The 21317-nt window shown below is 44.0% G+C and overlaps 1 protein-coding gene across 5 annotated transcripts in view; it reads left to right on the top strand.

Annotated features, from left to right (window-relative positions):
* Positions 1 to 14697, top strand: part of DLC1 (DLC1 Rho GTPase activating protein) — a 264415-nt gene extending 249718 nt beyond the window's left edge. For 3 of the 5 annotated variants that reach the window (XM_028745177.2, XM_028745180.2, XM_028745178.2), the window contains 8 exons: positions 2023 to 2182; positions 2624 to 2822; positions 5575 to 5800; positions 6275 to 6389; positions 6564 to 6782; positions 8253 to 8470; positions 8983 to 9156; positions 10477 to 14697. In XM_028745177.2, coding sequence (XP_028601010.2) covers positions 2023 to 2182; positions 2624 to 2822; positions 5575 to 5800; positions 6275 to 6389; positions 6564 to 6782; positions 8253 to 8470; positions 8983 to 9156; positions 10477 to 10597 — 1432 coding nt within the window. In that variant the 3' untranslated portion in view covers positions 10598 to 14697. The remainder of the gene's footprint in view (positions 1 to 2022; positions 2183 to 2623; positions 2823 to 5574; positions 5801 to 6274; positions 6390 to 6563; positions 6783 to 8252; positions 8471 to 8982; positions 9157 to 10476) is intronic. The other 2 variants (XM_028745179.2, XM_028745181.2) reach the window with 1 other exon arrangement.
* Positions 14698 to 21317: the final 6620 nt, after the last annotated feature.

Genomic DNA, 21317 nt, shown 5'->3' with positions numbered 1-21317 from the left:
ATTCTACCATCTGGTCTTTCTCCTCCTTCCTTTCCCTGGGAGTCACAGAGAGTATTTAAACTCCAGCATCAAAGCTCCTCCTGTTCAAAGACTGTTATTATGGGAGCTGTGCTAAATACAGAAGTTGTTTGTTCTGAAAGACAGAAATAAGTATTGACCAGTTTATCCCTGCATGCTTTGGATTCTCTGCAGATGTCGTAATGTGTGTTTCTTTTTTTGCATTCCGCTGCTGTGTGTTGTGACAAAATGCAAACTATGCGAGCGCTCGGGTCAATAGCGCCGTATGTTAAAACCCCGTGGAAATACAAGTGAGGTGGGGCATTTGCAGGGGGAGGATTAGTCATTCATAAACCTAAAATGCTGTTTACGTAGCCATAGTGTGAATTTAGAATTTTATGGGTTTTGCCTGCTATGCTAGTATTTGCTTTGCGCTCCAACTTGCTTCCTAGCTGATCTCAATTTAAAACTCAGAACGGTTTTATTAAGTGAAATAGCAGGGCTCTGGAATTCCTGCGGGTAGATTTTTCCTACTCGTCAAAACCAAATGGAAAGGCCTTTTACCAAAGTGGGTGGGTGAAGTGATAGAGAAGGAAGGTGCCGGGGTGGGGGGGGGGGGAGAAACACGCCTGAAAGGTCATTTGTTGAACTGAAACTTGTTGCTGGCAAACGCCAGCTTATTACATCAGTTTCCTGCTGCGACACAGGCTGGTGGGTGGTGGGACGGGGTTTGAGGGCTTTCTAAAGCGAGTGGTTAACATACAAAAAGCTCATTGTTCACATGTCTATCTTTCCCTAGAGCCCTAAAGAAGTCAGATTATAAAGGGTCATTGACTGCTAGATTTGCGTTTGACTCTTACAGGGGTTGACATGGCCACCCTCATTCTGCCTGGTACCTTTTAGGCACGGCAGATTCTGGTGCACAAGGTTAACTAATTAACTGAAAAGATCCATCTGCTAATGGAAGGATTCGTCTATTTCGTTGATACTATCAGATTTATTCTGTAGCTGCACGGTTAAGCATTTTTGATGCAGCCAACTTAAATAATTTGACATGGCCATATCTCCAAGGAGTCGTCACCTAGTTGGCATAAATCAAATGGCAAGAGATGGAAAAGATAAGAGCTCCCACCTGCACAGAAGTCTTGTTGCTAATGCTGATCTTGCGAACGTTTTGTAATACCTTTTATTCCGCCAATCTGATGGAAGTTGGTTTCCCAAATAAGGGAGGAGATTATATTAACTGGGATGCAAAGACCTTGTCTCTGTTGACATTGGAATGTTGGCTACAACTTCTTTCCCAATTTGACTCATGAGTCAACTGGGGGGTAAAAATATAGGAGCGACCTAGGATTGGGAGATTAATCTCCTAAAAGCGTTAAATTGGTGGGGATGCAAGATAAGGGCACATTTGATTGTTTGTTTGTGGTGACTCTTCCAATACATTACAGTAAAAGAGAATGAAAAGCCATTCAAGTTGTTATTCTAAGTGAAATATAACTTTTGTTTTGTTATATCTCACTTCCTTCAGCATTTGGGATGGGGCGGTAGTTCTGATCAGTACATAGGTGGAAGACATCCAAGAATCCTACATACACAGCCTTGAGCTCCATGCTAGAGGAAATGCAGTATATAAAAATGCAAAAAGAAGAGTAATGAAATGCATGTTTATTTAAGTTTTAATTTAATTTAATAAAAAGCAGGTGTCTAAATCAACTATATTCTTTGTTCGCCTGTCTGGCATTGGTAGCGCCCGTAAAACCCCTTAAAATCTGTTAATGGTTCTTCTCCTTACCTTGTGTCTCTCCCCCCCCCCCTTTAACATAGTGGAATGTCAACTCAGTGCCACAATCAATATTTCTATATTTGTATTCTCAGTGAGTCAAGTCGAGTTTTCTGGTGTGCTACTTATTTGACAGCCCGCAGATAGAAATAGAAATGTGAGATGTTTTGGAAAGAGACAGCATCACACACATGCACACTTGGAAGGTTGTTAATCTTGACCGTATTCCTTCTCTTCTGCAGGGCTGTGCCAAAGTTTATGAAAAGGATCAAAGTTCCAGATTATAAAGACCGAAATGTGTTTGGCGTTCCCCTCACCGTTAATGTCCAGCGTACAGGACAGCCTCTTCCTCAGAGCATCCAGCAAGCCATGAGATACCTTCGCAACCACTGCCTGGATCAGGTTAGAATCCTTGCTCTACTCCTGGGTTTCAGGCTGCCTCATGATCCCGGAACTTTATTTTCACAGCTGTTCACAGGTCCTTTTGTTTTCTTGTTTAAGTGAGTCAGACAGATAGGTTTGGAATTGGACTATGAGCTTCAAACTCAAAAGCAATTTCTGCTATTCTCCTCCATCCTATATCAGTGTATCCGACAAAAAGAGCTATGTTGTACTACTTCAGACTCGGGGGGCGGGGCAGCAGCATATTTGCATGTTCTTCCACATGTGGATCAACTGCTTACCTTTGGAAAGGTTTTGGTGTCCAGGAAAAGCTTGTGTGATACCTTCTTCCCTGATTGTTTGACATGGCAGCTAGAATTCTGGTTTCAGAATCCTTACACATTAGTAACTGCAAGCACAATATACCCTCAAATAAACGTCCCTGTTCTTTTTGTCGCATAGGTTGGGCTTTTTCGAAAATCTGGAGTCAAGTCAAGAATCCAGGCGTTGCGACAGATGAATGAGAGCTCAACAGGCAAAATAAATTATGAAGGGCAGTCTGCCTATGATGTGGCCGACATGCTGAAGCAATATTTCCGCGATCTGCCAGAGCCACTCATAACCAACAAACTTTCGGAGACTTTCCTACAGATCTACCAATGTAAGTCCTGGGTTGTTCGTAGTTTCATTTGTAGCCATTCTCAAGTAGCCACCTCTCCTTGCAATGCAGAGTATGTCCCGTTTGGGACTGAAACGAAGTGCGAGCCTGAGATTGTAAGCAGCAATTGTAAGCGATGCGAGATGTTGTGTGCTGCGTTCTGGTGGGTGAGTGATTTTCGGCATCCCCCCCCCCCCCCCCCCGCCACCAAACAATCAAGCAGCCAATCACAGCTTACAATCTCGGGCTAGCGGCAAAAAACCATTTGCGCGTCTCCCCCCCCCCCAGCACTACCCGTGTATAAGACAAGCATAAATTTTGAACCTCATTTTTGGGTCAAAAAAGCTTGTCTTATACACAGAAAAATACGGTATGTAGTATCAATGTGCATATTATGAGAAATTCACATGCCCCATGATGTGAAGGGCAGGCAGAAGTGGCTATTCTTCATTTGTTTGCAGAACGAAACCATAGTGCTGTGATCAGATCAGATGTATCTTGTATCATATGTGTTTGCCCAGAGCAGCTCTTGCCCAGCCTTGGCTCTTATCCATCATCCCAGCCAACTTGGCCAATGATAATCAATGGTGGACATTGTAGACCCAACAACAACGTCCAGGTTTGGATAAGGCAGATCTAGTGTCTCTCCTTCTTTCTCAGCTTGCCCATCCTTTCTGAGCCTCCTCTGCTTTCTGCTGCACCCCAGTCTGGTACCAACCATCTAGGCAGTGTGTGACCTCCATGTTATGTATCCATCGTTTGTGGATTGGGGCACTAATCCCACATTGATGTTGGGAAGGGGAATAAAATATGACATCTCCGACCTGTCTTAAAACACACAAGAACAGGAAAACATAACCTCAAGACATCAGTTTGGGCTGATATGGGTCAGGTGGTGGGAGCACCTGCCTTCATAAATCCAATGAGAATTCTCTACTACCGGACTCCACCATCATCATCTGAAGCTCTTCCTCATGTGCCTTTTCCACATAAGGTCCTGAGGGTGTCAACATGAGATCGGGCCTTTTCTGCAGTGGCCCCTCATTTGTGCTCTCCCTGAGGGGGTTCATCTGGCATTCCTTATACATCTTTAGGTGCCAGGCGAAAATGTTCCTCTTCAACCAGGCCCTTGGCTGATTAATATTCTCCAGCCTTTTAAATGTGTGGGAGGGTGGGGTTATTGTTTTGTTGTTGAGAGCCAGTGTGGTGTAGTGGTTAAGAGCGGTGGACTCGTAATCTGGTGAACCGGGTTCACGTCTCCGCTCCTCCACATGCAGCTGCTGGGTGACCTTGGGCTAGTCACACTTCTTTGAAGTCTCTCAGCCGCACTCACCTCACAGAGTGTTTGTTGTGGGGGAGGAAGGGAAAGGAGAATGTTGGCCGCTTTGAGACTCCTTCGGGTAGTGATAAAGCGGGATATCGAATCCAAACTCTTCTTGTTTCTGTTTTAGCTATCTATTTTTGCTATTACAGTGGTACCTCGGGTTACATATGCTTCAGGTTACATACACTTCAGGTTACAGACTCCTCTAACCCAGAAATAGTGCTTCAGGTTAAGAACTTTGCTTCAGGATGAGAACAGATATCGTGCTCGGGCAGCGCGGTGGCAGCAGGAGGCCCCATTAGCTTAAGTGGCGCTTCAGGTTAAGAACAGTTTCAGGTTAAGTACGGACCTCCAGAACGAATTAAGTACTTAACCCAAGATACCACTGTATCTCATGTTTTTATCTTGTGAACTGCCCTGAGACCTTTTGGTGAAGGTATCTAAATCTAATAAATCAAATAAATACAAGCGAACATTTGGCCCACCCCTTTGCATCTTGGCTGATGGTGAGAGGCAAGAGCTACTTGCCTCCAGACCTCATCCTTCCCTGAATTTTTGTGTTCCTTTCTTCCATGTACGCAACTCCCCCAAGCGGAGCACACTCCACAATTTGAGACCACTTACATGAGTCCCTTGAGTGGCTTTTGGATATTTTTCAACCCCTGGTGCATCAAAACAAATCAAGATCTCTTACTATTTTGTCAGTTGTCCCACCGCCACCACCAGCCGTATTTTTCATTTTTTAAAAAAGGACATTTGCTATTGAAAGTATTTGTTGTGCTCTGTAGCCATGGATCTGTGCGATGGTATGTGTCGGTACATTAGGGATGACTCCCCACCCAGTCTTCACTGACTACATCATTGTTCGATGAAGCAATCCTCTCTGCTTATTGAAGTACCGTCTGGATATTTTGTGGTGCCAAAGTTGGGAACCGTTTTTAAGGGCTATTTATTTTAATTGCCTCCCCAGTTGAGGAGCGTGTTTCACTGGTGTGTATGGATTTTTGCTGGAGTCCAGCTTGGCTGAGCTTAGTGTTTGCATTTTCGTCGCCACCCATGTTAATAAATCGAAGGAGGGCCTTCCCCCCCCCATCTAATTTAACAGCCCTTTTAGCGAGTCTGCAGAAGTGTGCGGCTCTCAAAATGAAATTCTAAATTTAACTCTGGAATATGCACAGCTTTGTTTTACTGTTGAGTCTCTTGCTAGGCAGGAAATACCTGAGGGCAGTTAAGCTGTTGACTAAAAAAAAAAAAGTGTGTTGGGGGGAGGGAAATCCAGTCTTGTGCCATGAATGGTATGCAGCGCTCTGAAGGAAATCGCTTCAGACTCGAGTCAGAAATATTTGAAGCTAAGAGTTTGCTTTGGGACGCATTCGTGCTATATGTGTGGAAAATCAATGACTTGACGAGAGGGTTGCTAATCTTGTGCAGATGTGCCAAAGGACCAGCATCTCCAGGCGATCAAGGCAGCCATTATGCTTCTACCAGATGAGAACAGAGAAGTCCTACAGATCCTCCTATACTTTTTGAGTGACGTCACGGCCGCTGTGAAGGAAAACCAGATGACGCCGACAAACCTGGCTGTGTGCTTAGCGCCTTCGCTTTTCCACTTGAACACCCTCAAGAGGGAAAATTCTTCCCCAAGGCAAGTCTCCAGGTAGCTCAGTCCTCTCTTCCTTCCTGGCGTCCTCGCTGGTGGTTTGTTGGGCACTTAAATAAGCCTTTCCTTAAGACGCTTTGAACTCTTTCCCCCTTTTTTAAAAAATCAGTCTACCTTTGGGCTAGTGCAAATTCTTCCCACTGAACAGTGGAAACAGGTTGAGGGGACTTTTAAGTGAAAGGTGCTAGTTATTATGCCTGTGATGATCACACAAGTCATTTTTTAAAATTCTGCATTCAACATGATGATGAACACGTGTGCTAAATTCATCTGGCCATTCCATTACATGGTTGAAAATGAAGATCATGTTTAGACCTAGAGCGCAAGATTTATTATCAGCGTTCAGGTGTGGTTCCTAGCTTTTTCATTTCATATTACTTCATTCACACAGGAAAGCACACCTTGGCGCTCCAATATAGTCCTGACAACTTTTCTTTCATCACAACTAATTAATGGTGATTGCGTTAACAGGGTGATGCAGAGGAAACAGAGTCTGGGAAAACCCGATCAGAAAGATTTAAATGAGAATTTGGCTGCAACACAAGGTCTGGGCCACATGATTGCAGAGTGTAAGAAGCTGTTTCAGGTGAATATTCCACTATACACGTCTTCCTTGGGTCTTTTAATATCATGCAATATGCTAAATTGCATTGTCTAGTTATTGACCTGATAAGACTGGCAACCAGTCTTATAGTGATTCATTGTGTCTGTAGTTTTGAACCTCCCAACCATTTTATCCTTCTTGTTCCCATACCCTCAGATCCCTGAAGAAATGAGTAGATGTCGGAATTCCTATACAGAGCAAGATCTTCGGCCTCTGAGCTTGGAGGAACTAGGCAAAACTAATAACTCTGAGCCTGCCGACTACCGTTTTTACATCCAGGACTGTATGGATGATTTGCTTAAGGAGATTAAGGATAAATTTAAAGGCTGGGTCAACTGTTCCACCTCGGAGCAAGCAGAGCTTGCCTACAAGAAGGTATATTAGCACAACTCCAGGACTGTTGTTAAATCTCGATGCATTTCACATAGAAAGTGAAATCACAGAGAGAGTACATTTGGAAAGGGGGGAAATAATGACTGCCTTAAACTTGGCAAACTTCAAATAATATTCCCACTCACTAGGGCTTCTCCCAAAAGTGAGAAAGATGGAACAAACTGATCTGATCTGAAATCATTTTGCAGAGCTGATTGCCAGCAAAACGTTAAGCTTGAGCCAATGATGAAATCATCCAAAGTTATTAACATTTCAGAGAAGGTCAAACCAATGTAGCATTTTATGGGCGAAAATGATATGTGGACTGAGGGGCAGTATAGCTTTTAAGGCAGAAAATTCAGGTCTGGTTTATACATGGAGTCAGAAGACTCCAGTGGACTGCAGCAGAGATATTCCAGCTCTCCTCCAGAACTGCCACCATGGTCTACTCGCTCGCCCTCTAGCAACAGTCCTGCTGGCAGGATCAGTAAAGACAAGGGAACTGCAGCCAAAAGGAAGATAGCTGCTACAATCATCGAAGGGCTTCTGACCACACCATTTCTTATGTGGTCCATGGGTTGCACTTAGGATCTGTTCACCCCCCTGCAATTCTTTAACAGTGCAGTCCTAAGCATGTCTATTCAGAAGTAAGTCTTTTTGTACACAGTGGGGCTATGTTGTTGTTTAGTCGTTTAGTCGTGTCCGACTCTTCGTGACCCCATGGACCAGAGCACGCCAGGCACTCCTGTCTTCCACTGCCTTCCGCAGTTTGGTCAGGCTCATGTTTGTAGCTTCGAGAACACTGTCCAACCAATGGGGCTTATTTCCAGCTAATTAGAATTTCAGCCTCAAGAGACTGAAGTCAATAGGTCACTTCAAAATAAGTGCTTTGAGGACAAATTCCCACAGATACTATCCACCAGACATAACTTAGACATTTGCACAGTAACTAAGGTAAAGGGACCCCTGACCATTAGGTCCAGTCGGGACTGACTTGGGGGTTGCGGCGCTCATCTCCCTTTATTGGCCAAGGGAGCCAGTGTACAGCTTCCGGGTTATGTGGCCAGCATGACTAGGCTGCTTCTGGTGAACCAGAGCAGCACACGGAAACACCGTTTACCTTCCCGACAGAGCAGTACCTGTTTATCTACTTGCACTTTGACGTGCTTTCGAACTGCTAGGTGGGCAGGAGCAGGGACCGAGCAACAGGAGCTCACCCCGTCGCGGGGTTTCGAACCACCGACCTTCTGATCAGCAAGCCCTAGGCTCTGTGGTTTAACCCACAGCGCCACCCGCGTCCCTTGCACAGTAACTACTATATATTAAAAAGAGGCTTGATCCCTTTCTTTGTTTTCAGCTTGGCTCAGTTTTGAATTTACACTTTCATAATTAAGCAGGCTTAAAGGGCTAGCTTGTCGAGCATAGTTAAGTGTGTAAGCATATATAGCTACTTATGGTGACAATGCTTTCCAGGTTTCCGAGGGTCCACCTCTCCGGTTATGGAAATCCACGGTTGAAATCCCCGCAGTTCCTGAAGAGATCTTGAACCGTTTACTTAAAGAACAGCATCTTTGGGATGAAGATCTTCTGGATGCTAAAGTGATTGAGACTTTGGACAGCCAGACAGATGTATACCAGTATGTACAGAACAGCCTGGCACCCCACCCAGCCAGAGACTATGTCGTCCTAAGGTAATCTTGCAGATTTCACCCCTAGCAGATTTATGAAGGACAGAGCCTGCAAAACCCTTTTATGAATACAGCTAGCTAAAATGTAGATATATTGATTCATCTACTGATTTGTTTATTTTTTAAATACCTTCACTACCTGAAATGTATGAAGCCTACATTTAAGCAAGCTCTTCATTTAAAAAGAAAAAGAAAGAAATAGGTCAGTCTGCTACGTTAAAATTAATGGTTTCTACAAGTTTTCTACAGATTTATATGTACTAGTAGCAAGAAAGTTACAGCCTACTTTTTTTTTTTTACTGCCAATGAGATTTTTAATTTAAATTATTTTGAGACGTTCAGAATTTTAAGCTTTGACAGCTTGCATTTCTGAATGTTTATTTGTTTTTAACGTCCTCTTGGATTTACTTGTTCTGTAAGTTACGTTGTAAAGGCTATTGGCGGCAAACAATGAAAACTTGGCTAGCTGGTATCTACGCAGTCTTTTGTTATAAAGCTGTTCTTGTTCCTAACAGGACTTGGAGGACAAATTTATCTAAAGGCGCTTGTGCACTTTTAAGCTCCTCGGTGGACCATGACCGTGCTGCAGTCCTTGGCGTTAGAGTGAATGTGCTCTTGTCCAGGTATCTCATTGAACCTTCTGGATCAGGAAAATCCAAACTCACCTATATGTGCAGAACTGATTTAAGGTAAGCCTTTTTTATTCACTTTTTCCTCTTCCGTTGTTTTAACTTCCAAACCCTGTTAGAAGAATTAACTGCCGTATGGCTCAGAATCAGCTGTGTTGTCCTTCCCCTTCCTCATTTGTATAATGCAGAAGAGATGATGATTGGTTTTAATTGATTAATTTAAACGGGCAACTTCACAAACGATTCACTCAAGAACTCCCTGCAATCCCACCGCAGAGATGTGCAACATGTTCAAAAGCAATTCCTCTTGGAAGTCTGGTCCCTACATCACAAATTCCACCCCCCGCTTGTGGATTTGGGGTGCTTTCATTTGCACTTCCATTTATTTTGTTTACAGTTGGTGTGCATATTCATGTGAATGCATACCCTGCCCATGGTTGCACTGTAACATGCGATGTGGAATCTCAAATCATTAACAGAACAAGAATGTGGTTGTCTAAGGTCCATTGCTAGCTTAATGGTAAGACACCTTTGTTGCATGCAGAAGGTTCCAGATGGGCATCAATTCTGGGCTGCATCAATAGGAGTATAGCATCTAGATCAAGGGAAGTAATAGTGCCACTGTATTCTGCTCTGGTCAGACCTCACCTGGAGTACTGTGTCCAGTTCTGGGCACCACAGTTCAAGAAGGACACTGACAAACTGGAATGTGTCCAGAGGAGGGCAACCAAAATGGTCAAAGGCCTGGAAACGATGCCTTATGAGGAACGGCTAAGGGAGCTGGGCATGTTTAGCCTGGAGAAGAGGAGGTTCAGGGGTGATATGATAGCCATGTTCAAATATATAAAAGGATGTCATATAGAGGAGGGAGAAAGGTTGTTTTCTGCTGCTCCAGAGAAGCGGACACGGAGCAATGGATCCAAACTACAAGAAAGAAGATTCCACCTAAACATTAGGAAGAACTTCCTGACAGTAAGAGCTGTTCGACAGTGGAATTTGCTGCCAAGGAGTGTGGTGGAGTCTCCTTCTTTGGAGGTCTTTAAGCAGAGGCTTGACAACCATATGTCAGGAGTGCTCTGATGGTGTTTCCTGCTTGGCAGGGGGTTGGACTCGATGGCCCTTGTGGTCTATTCCAACTCGATGATTCTATGATCTCCAGGGAAGGCAGGGAACGCCCCCAGTCTGAAATCCTGGAGAGCGCCTGCCAATCACTGTAGACATCAGGCAGTTAGATGGACCAATGGCAGCTTCCAAAGTTCCCTATCCCTGCTCCCCAGCAACTGAATACTTGTTCCAGGGATTCCTGTTCCATCTCTTGTTTCTTCCAAGTTATGTCTGCTATGACCAGCTTCAATCATGCATTTTCTTTCTTGGAAACAGGGGCCACAAACCCGACTGGTACACAAAGGCTTTTGGACACTTGTGTGTAGCTGAAGTCATTAAGATCAGAGACTCTTTCAGTAATCAGAACCTGGAGACGAAAGAAGCAAAGTCCAGGTGACAACTGAAGCAGACCAACGTGGCCGCAACGCGAATAGATACTTCCAGGAACTGTTGATTGTTACAGAACGGGCCACAGAGTGGCCTAATAAGTCTTGCCATGAAGTAAGTGTGTCTGGAATGGGCCCGGGATTCTCACTTCCAGCGTCTGTGGCAAACAGTACATTTCCAAAGCTGCTTCCTATCTGTATAAGGCCTATACTGTAGGCCTTGACTGGAATATATTGGATGGTGCAACCTTTTTCTTTCTTTTTTTCTAATAATACTATACTATGTTGTTAGACAGTGTGAATTGCTTCTGAGAAGCAAAACCCTTAAGACTTTAAATATATATTTCTGGATGGTAGTGGAAATGATTCTTTCCTATATAATGTTAGGTTTATTGTATGTATCTGTGTGCCATTTGTCGAGGGACTGTTGCATCCACTGGATTTGTTGGCACTCATCCATGGGGTCTCGCTAAAGCAAGTGAAGGAAGGTTTGCACAGAGGCAGAGGTGTGAATGACTGTGTAATTGTTGAGCGGAGTTGTAGAAAACAAGAGTAGGGGAATTGGAAGTGTCTGGGACACTCAAGAGCATTTGGGAAGATTTTAATCTGTGAGGGGGAGGTAGGCCTAGGAGCTTTTTGTCTGTCCAACAGACCATCGCAAGCTAGTCTTTGCTCATGTGTACTGTTATTACTTGTGTATATCTGAAAAGGAAAATGGAGGAGCTGCCCCAAACATGGCAAGGAAAGCTGAAGCTCAACACTTGCAAATGAAGATAGCGGAAACGAATAAAATGAATGCCTGATGCATTTCAACCTGTGTCTTTTGCATGGACCTTGGGTTGTATTCCATCCTGGAAGGACTTCTGTTTGCACGACAGAACTTTGCCTTCCTCTTTTCTCCCTGCACAACCCCCCAAATCTGCTCCAGAGAGTTGGGGGAAACCCCAGAACAGATTTGGAGTGTGTATGGGGAGGGGAGAAAAGGGGAGCTCCATTCCACTAGCAGAAATCCTTCATGAATGGAACAATTTTGTTGGACACCAACCCAATCCTCCTAAAGATGAGTTTCCTGTTTTAAAGCTCTCAAAGCCTTTTCACCTGCGCTACACCTAGGTAAATCTGAGTCTATAAAAGAGTGTGCTTGAAACCTGGAGTTGTGGTTGTTGACAGCTTCCTCAAAAGTGCACCTGCAGAAGACCTGTATTTGCCTTGTTCATGTTTTATATTGGGGTTCTTCAAGCTTGGGGTCCCAGTGTTGAACTGTAACTCCTATCCTTCCATGCCAGCTAAGCCACCAATCAAGAGAGGAGAGGAGTTGTAATTCTGACAACATCTGGGGACCCAAGCTTGAAGAACGCTGCTTTCCATTGGCAGGTGCACTCACTTAGAAGCCTCTTGGGCACATGTTTCAAAAAACGAAATGCGTGTGAATCTGACAGCACCCATATTTCTACTTCTCAGACGGAGAATGTCTTGGGCGTTAAGGTCCTTGAAAAAGATATACGTTGAAAGGAATGGGGTATTTTTTTACTTTTAAGCGAAAAGTTTTCTCCACAGCCACCTTCCTGCACAAGTACCTGTTGAAAGTATTGGCCGTGGTCTTTTAACAATCCTCTCTTTTGAATGAATCTCATAGGAATGAACTGAAAGCTTGTGGCATGAGCTGAAACTGCTTTCAGTGGCTTGAAAAGTCAGCACTGGAATACGTCATAACTGGAGCATTCTCAAGTTCTAAAGCAATTCATTGTAATAGAATACCGTGTTAGGAGTTCGAAAGTCTTCATATATTCCACTCCACTATAACCATATAACCTCATTTTATCCACTTAGTTTGAAGGGAGGTGACCTCTAAAACATTCAGAGGTTTGGATAATAAAGGATACTGTGGCTATCGTATTATGTGGTGTAATGTAAAGGACTGCAGGTTAGGATAAATGGGAGGGTCAGAGTGATGAGGCCTACCATGCTTCAGGTCAACCACCTTTACAAGAAACCTAGACCCATAAACTCTAAACATCCTCTTTGGGGGGAAGCAAGATAGCCATAATAAAAGAGTAATGTTATCTAGGAAAGATGTGTATAGAATTGTGCTGTTATTTTGCCTTCCTTAGAAGCTGTAGATGCAATTGTCTGGTGCTGAGGTCATGTTTGTGGGCTTCTCTTAGGCATCTGGTTGGCTGCTGTGAGAACAGGATGCTGGACTAGATAGGCCATTGGCCTGATCCAGGCAGCTTCTTATTTTCAGATACAGTTCAATGCATTCTAAGGGGTTGGGTTAAATGACCCTTTGGATCCATTCCAACTCTTCCATTCAATAATCTTGTGTTTCTGTGAATGTGAAATATGAACTACAGTATCCCCTAAAGCAGGGTTTGGACCCTATTGCCTTCTTCCTACCAAAACCCAACCTAGAGTCCCATGTAGGTTGCAGATTCGATCCCCATATGGAACAGCTGCCTATTCCTGCATTGTAGGGGGTTGGACGAGATGATCTTCAGGGTCCCTTCCAACTCTAATTCTCTGTGATTCTATGTAAGGGTTGTTCTTTGATGTAGAAATGCAGTATTAGCACAGAGATGTGCTGAACCAATGTAAGGCAAGACACGGGGGGGTGTTGATTGGAAAGTGATTTTTTTCAAAGCAAGGACTTTTTATGCAGTTGTCCATAATATCTCTACACTCGGACTCTGCCCCTGGAATCCAGCCTTTTAGCCCTCCCTGCAAAAGCTAGAACAGGCTGCTCACACACACGCAGGTGAGTCTTACGAAAGATGGAGTCACCTGCTGGACAGTTGGTTCCATTTTGCTCACCCTCTCAACCTAGAAAAGCCCTTGTGACCTTGTGGTTGCCTTCTTTCCCCATCCCAGGGCAGTGATGCAGCTGGAAGCAGCCCATTGTTACCATTGACAGTGTTATATTATTATTTTTTACTTGTTTTGTTAAGGGGTTGTGTGATGAAGAATTATGGTGTGTTGGTGGATTGTGTCTTGTTCCTAGCAATTGCCTATGTCCACATTATTGGCCCATTTTTATTTCATAGTGTTTTATGTCACTGTGTCTGTCGTTTGCTTCTCTCCGTTCACGTTCTGTTCTTTGCATGTTGCAGTAGGACATGCATGCAAAGATCAGGTGAGGAACAATGAGAGAGAAGATTTGCAGTGAGGGACACCCGGCAGGCTGGGGCACTTCTTTGTGTGTTGATCTGCTTGCAGCATTTCAGGGAGAAGTTTCCAGGGAGAACAGTCCTTGTGATATCTGTCCAGAAATCATGAAGAACGTAGCAGGGATTTTAGTAATTCTCTTGATGTGGTTTGCGTCTCTGTACCAAACCTAGAGGTTAAACCCTTTGCCCTTGCAAGAAATACTGCCAAGGATCAGATATGGATTGGAACCAACTGTTTCAGATGTGACCTGAGGGGGAAAGCTGTGCTAGATCAGTAGTCTTCAACTTTTCAGACCCAGGACTAGCTTTTAACCCAAACATGCATGTGGAGACCAATTGCGCTCTCTCTTTTTAGCATATATTTGGATGGTGTTAGTGCTACTATTGCAACCCACTATAGACCAGGCCACGGCCAAGTAAAGAATCCCAACCCACCAGTTGAAGACGACTGTTCTAGATCATACCTTTAACCCTTATCCGGGGGGGGGGGGGGGGGCGGACCCAAAAAGTTTATTAGGCAGTTCATCCAGTTCGCTAGTTGAGAGATTACTGCCATGTTTGTGTGCTAAGGATTGCACCAGTAGCATATCTCACCAATAGGGAAGCCTTGTGTATTCTTTGTATACTTTTTAAATGTTCAAATGTGTGTGTAAAAAAAAAAGAAGTATGTTGTACATACCAGTCTGTTGTAAACATGTACACTTGCTCACAGTTTATTGTCCAACATAGATAAAGCATGAAAATAATTATTTAAAATATAGTTGTATTTATACCTCAGATATTCTTTTGAGGGGCAGGGTATTTGTACCTCAAGTTGGCTACCCTCCCTCCTCCCCTGTAAATACGTTCTATACGATTAAGGTCTAAGTAAAAGAAGAAAAGGTTTATAACTTGCTATTATTATATGTCTGTACAGAATATAATCAATAAATGCACTATTAAATGTTCATGTTTGTGAAACACCTCTTTTCTCCATGGTGGATAAGGCTACAGTGACTACTAAGCTGCTATGGCCTATGTTCTTCCTGCACTGTGGGAGGCAGTGGTATACATGCCTCTGTATACCAGTTGTTGGGGATCTCAAAGGGCAGTGCTATTTTTCTAGAAAAAGAGGTGCCAGAACTGAGTTCCAATGAGTTCTGGCTGAAAAAAAGCCCTGTCAAGGGACCCAAGGGCTGTTTGCGCTCAAGCCCTGCTTACGGCTTCTATTTGCTTGGCCGCTGTGAGAATAGGTAAAGGTAAAGGGACCCCTGACCATTAGGTCCAGTCATGACCGACTCTGGGGTTGCGGCGCTCATCTCGCTTTATTGGCCGAGGGAGCTGGTGTACAGCTTCCGGGTCATGTGGCCAGCATGACTAAGCTGCTTCTGGCGAACCAGAGCAGTGCACGGAAATGCCGTTTACCTTCCCGCTGGAGCGGTACCTATTCATCTACTTGCACTTTGACATGCTCTCGAACTGCTAGGTTGGCAGGAGCAGGGACCGAGCAACGGGAGCTCACCCCGTCGCAGGGATTCGAACCGCCGACCTTCTGATCGGCAAGTCCTAGGCTCTGTGGTTTAACCCACAGCCCCACCTGCGTCCCAGAGAATAGAATACTGGAATAAAGGGGACTTTGATCCAACAGGGCTCTCCATGCACTCTTATTCATTTAATGTTGCCTATTTTTCTCACATGCTATGAAAAGCTGCTCCCTAAACCAATGACAGGCAACATCCCAAACCTACTGTGCAGGCAATGTCTAGCCGCTCATAGTGAGCAGGCTGTTTATCCAGCTATGCAAAAGAAAAAGCCTGTTGCAGATACAGCTGGTTTTCGTCTCTTCATGCCCATCTAGCAGAATCCCCTCCTATTTTGGTTTAATGATCTATTGAGGCCTTCAGTTGACAAGCCCTCTTGTGTGAATCAGCCCTTTTAAGTATTAAGTAATCTATGGATCAGATTGCGAGTTTCAGTTTATCAAACTGGGTCAACACAACATTACATGAGGGACTTACTCCAGCTAAACTCAGGACAGGCTATCTCCCAATTTAAGTCCCTCCGTTACTGGCAGAGCTGTTAAAGAGGTTTTCACAGCAGAGAGGAAACGCTGTTGTCCTGTCCAGGAAACATGTAGGTTCCTTCAAAACAAAAGGGACAAAAGACCAAACGATAAATTGGAGAAAGTTTAATGTTTGCAAAGGAAGGAAGTCGGGAACTGGAATGTTGGGCTTCATGTGTCACTTTGCGATGCTGTCAAAGAAAGTAGTCAATTAAAACGCCACTTTTGTGCCTCCAGAAGGAGAGGTTCCATTTTTGTCTCCTCCTGCGGTAACATTCTGAATGCCACATCGATAATTAAGTAGCTGCTGCTGTGCAGCGAAGAAGGCATCTCCTTTTGCAGCTGTTTTTCCAGCTGTGAATCCAAAGAAATGTCAGAGCATCCTCTTCCCCCACACACACACCAGCACCCCACCTCCCCATCATTTCAATGGGATGTTATGGAATTACAAGGTCTAAGATATAAAATAAATGGACCAAGCAAACACATACATCAATATAGAAACCGCATGTCTTAAACAGTACAGGAAAAAGTCCTGAAACCATTTTGTCTCTCCCAAATTGACCTCAAATGTTTCTCTGCAAGGAGGGAGGAAATGAGAAAAATATCCCCATTGTCTCTTTGCTCGCAAATCCTGCCTTAAGGGCACATTTAAGTTATGAATAGGGCGAGCCTGTGACCTGGACTCAGGAATTAAGCATTTATCATCACAAAAGAATAGCCAGGCTAGCCAGGTAAACCCATCAACAGGTATGTGTCAGACAGGATTCTGTTGTAGACTGCCCCTTCTCTGATGTATGTATGATGTATTGGGGAGTGGTCTTGGGCTCCAGGGTGGGCAATTTCAAAATGTCTATATAAGGGCTCGCGCGCCATTGTTCTGGGTCCCAATGGGACCAGTTCCCCATTCTTGACCTATTGGGTGGGGCCTATGACATCATGGTGATGAACACAGTTCCTTTTTGGGACTTCTGATGCCCTGCCATTGCACCAGGTGCTCCCCCTTTTGCACAAGACTCCGTGCTCCACTTACCCAGCTTAGGAACACAAAACTCTCTCAAATTGGTTATAAAGGCTCATTATTACAATATCATTGCTGCCCATTTGGAAGCATCAAGTTTACCCTTTGAAAAAAGATTGATGAGTGCAATTATGTGAATGGCGAAGTCATTTCATAGCACAACGGAATCCTCTTTCCAAGTAATCACAATTAACTCTAAAAGGCTACCCATCTAGGACACCTGTCACCGCTTTCCCATGTCGCCTTCCTGAGCTCATCTGTTGGGAGGATATGTCCCTGTTATAAGAAAAAACTGCTCCTTTTCCCTTATGGGGTACCCAAGAGCCCATATAAAGTCCTTTTTGTAGGTTCTCTGTCGGTAGGAGAAAATAACAGAGGCCAACCAGAGAATATTGCAAAGCAGCAACATCCCAATGGGTGTGTCTTAGTTGCATAACTGTGGGCTGTGGCACAAAACTCTGGCATCAGTGGGGAGGGGATACCAGTGGGGAGGGGGTTTGATTTGATTTGATTATTTCATTTCCATATTGATTAATATATAAATTTTTAAAAATATATATCTCTAAGCAGTGTACAAAAACCTGAAGCAACGACAGACAGCTTAAACAAAATATTACAAAAATGGGCAGCTGTGTATAAAAAGGTTACATTAATACAAAGTTACATATATATATATAAATCAATGTCAAGTCATTTTCCTGCTGACACACCCTCCCTCTCAGCCTCCAGGTTCTCACCCAGGGTCTAGCAAATTCTCCTTCTGAGGTGGTTTGTGGAACACAAACTCAAGTGTATTCTTTTTTAGAGCCAGTAGTGCACATACCCATATCCTAAGAGCCCACTAGTTAGGCAACAAGATTTATTACCTGGAATTCTTTATTGTTGTTACTAAGATGTTGATGCACGTCAGGTAACAAATATTACATCCCAGACTCCTGATCACCAAAAGATGGGAGCTTTGCCTATTCTCTAAACCAGGCATGGCCAAACTTGGCCCTCCAGATGTTTTCAGACTACAACTCCCATCATCCCTAGCTAACAGGACCAGTGGTCAGGGATGATGGGAATACTGTAGTCCCAAAACATCTGCAGGGCCAAGTTTGGCCATGCCTGCAACAGTCTGGAAGAGGTATTAATCCTCTGTCAGGCAAAGCAAGAAGGGGGAATAACCTCATGCTAGTGTGAGCTCTTAAGGCTGATGTTCTAATACCTTCTGAATTAAATTTACTGAGCTAAATTCTAACTTATCTCTCTTGTATATTTTTGTGCCTGGGGAAAACGGTCTCTTAGAGAAAAGCCCTATTACAAATCCTCCTCAATGGGCTGAGCACCCTCTAGTGGAAAATGAAGTCTGTACCTATAACTGCTGCCCATAGTTATTAAACAACTGCTAAGCTGTTGCACTTATTACTACCCAAGAGAAAGTGTTTACTATGAGCTGGCTCTGCACACTTGTGGCACTTGGCATCTATAAATGAACTTTCACATATCCTGCACACACCACAGACATAACTTTTCAGACCATGCCCCAAACGCAATGCTGTTTCATTATGCACGTGTTCATCTGTGAGTCGTTCAGTGCTGACTGGCAAACTGGTGATAAATCAAGTTATTTACATGTAGGTGTGAACCGCTCTCATATTATTATGAGCAGGGTTTATTTTTGCAAAATTGTGGTTCAGTGACTAAACACTAGAACTATGGGAAGAAACTAAATCAGCAAACAGATGTCTGCAAAAGCTTCACTGACAGCCAACCTATTCGGGTGGGCATTCTGGGTCATCCCAGTTTCCAGATGGACAGTTGTTTTTTCATACCAGAGGTGAGGAATCTGTTGCCCTCCAAGGATTATTGGACTCCAACATCCATCATCCCTGACCAGTGGTCATACTGGTTCGTGGTTGATGAGCACTGGAGTCCAACCACATCTGAAGAGCCACAGATTCCCCATCCATGGTCTGTACCAGCAAAGAATCCTATTGCTTCTTTAATGTATTGTGACTGACAGCATATGTAAGTCATAAAGGTAAAGGTAGCCCTGCCCGTACGGGCCAGTCGTGTCCGACTATGGGGTTCTGCGCCCATCTCGCTTAAGAGGCCGGGGGCCAGCACTGTCCAAAGACACTTCCGGGTCACGTGGCCAGCGTGACAAGCTGCATCTGGTGAGCCAGCGCAGCACACGGAAACGCCGTTTACCTTCCCGCTAGTAAGCGATCCCTATTTATCTACTTGCACCCGGGGGTGCTTTCGAACTGCTAGGTTGGCAGGCGCTGGGACCGAGCAACGGGAGCGCACCCCGCCGCGGGGATTCGAACCGCCGACCTGATGATCGGCAAGTCCTAGGCGCTGAGGTTTTACCCACAGCACCACCCGCGTCCCATGTATGTAAGTCATAGTTGCTACCAAAGTTTTTAGCAAAACACACATAGACTCTGATTCCATGTATGTGTATTTTTATGGTTGTAAAAATTCGGGCATGTCTGGGTGCCACTGAGCATGTACAGGGTTCCTTTCCCCCAGGTAAGAGAGTGTGTGTGTGTGTGTGTGTGTGTGTGCGCGCGCGCGCGTTTAATGAGGATAAAACAACGGTACCCAGTAATACAGTAAGCCCACAACTTATGCTGGGTTTGTGTTCGAGGGATTGTGCCTAAAGTCAAAATTCTGTATAGTCAAAACACATTGGGTTCAATGGTAGATGGGATGGCCAAAGTCATTTTCCCCAAAACCCTGCTACCTTTCCACCCTCTTTTTAATTTGTTTACATTTCTACCTCACGTGTAAAGCTAAATGCGCACAAGTTAAATGCACATAAGCAGTGGACTTACTTTAATAGCAAACATGATTTTTATAAATAAATTAAAACAAAATCTGATTTATGCTGGAAATGAAAAATGGAATTTCCATCCATTTGTTGGTGGACCTGTGAGTATACGGAATATTTTTGGAAGACACTATTGAAAGCAGTTAAGGTCATCGTGGAAGATTCTAGACCCCCAAAATATTCTTATTAAAAGGAGCAGTGTCCAAAGAAAAAGAGGGAAGGTTTTTCTGAGACAGCAAGAATAACATGCTAAATATTAGGAGACTTCTCAGATGGCTAAATTAAGAGAATAATACAGGTAACTTGCATCTTATGCTTATCATAATTATGTGACCGCAACTTTATGCTAAAGAGCGGTTTTCCTGGGAATGCAGGGAGCAGCAGAACAAGAAGAAATGTGGATAACCCTGAAGTTAATACTGAATTTTAAATTCTTGCAACCCACCCTGGGAGCTGCTGGTGAAGGGCAGGTAACAAATACAACAATAAGCAACAACACCATTCAGATATCATCTGTTGGCAACTCCACCTTTTTGTGAGTAAAGCAGTGATTTATTTAAGGATAACTACTTTGCAACTGCCCTGAGGGCCACACTAGGCTTCAGTACTATTGGCATGTGAGATGATAGGAGCAGGCATGAGAGGGACGATTTAATCCTTCCCTTCTGAGGTCTTATGGGGAATCTCTCTTCCAAAGGTGCCGTAGGCTTGTGAGGCCAGATGCAATATCAATAACTTTCAAATAGCAGCACTGGCTGATGCTATTTGCATTAAACACACACACAAACAAACATACTGCATTATTTACACCAAGATGCATTTAATGTCCTGCCCAGTTTGATCTTGATGCACTCATATTTTGTACTCAGCTATTTGAAGTAGCCCTAGGGGAGCAGGAAAATGCTCATCATCACCATTCCAAATTATCCTCCTGGAAACCTTGGGTATTCCTGCATTACAGAGGGTTGGACTATGTGGCCCTTGTGGTCCATTCCAACTGTACGATTCTATGAGTCTATGTAGTTGTATCTTAGTAACTTTACCATAGATGATGTTAGGTTGACAAGATCCACATTTGTACACCAAAGAAGCCTGTCTCAGATGCTGGTGCAAGTTATCCTTTGCCCAACTACAACTAAGAATTTATCAGTGGGTCGGGGGGCTATTAAATATATACAGGTCTCTTTTCAACTCTCTTCCATTGCATCAGCGCTATTATTAACGCTAACCTAAAGCTTCTTACAGGCCTTGTTCTATATTTTCCCAGGTTAAATAATGAGCAAAAACGACAACCAACCAATTTTCAGTTGTCCTGTTTAGCAAATGTACCTTTTCAGTCCAGGAGAGGGCCACCTAACATTACGTATCCCTTTGACTTGAAAGCTTATGCCTTGCAGCACCTCCTGACAGCAGACTAGAGCCACCAATTTTAGCCACCATCACCATCAGATCATTTCCAGCTAACATCCAGAGCATTTCTACCGGAAGCACAGGACAACTGCTGAATCACATCTTAGGTCTGCAATCTAGGTGTGTGCATGGAATAGTCTTGCTTTCAAGCCCAGAGTTCTAGAGGAGTTCGCTGCTGTTTCGAAGCTCTGAAACAAACGTGGACAAATGCTTTTAATGACAACTGAATACAAGTCCCCTGGATCAGCCAACAAAATGATAACTCACCCAGACA

The sequence above is a fragment of the Podarcis muralis genome, chromosome 9, assembly GCF_964188315.1.
Source record: "Podarcis muralis chromosome 9, rPodMur119.hap1.1, whole genome shotgun sequence".
Classification (NCBI taxonomy): Eukaryota; Metazoa; Chordata; class Lepidosauria; order Squamata; family Lacertidae; genus Podarcis; species Podarcis muralis.
Note: the sequence above shows the minus strand (reverse complement) of the source record. Positions and strands in the feature narration are given on the sequence as shown.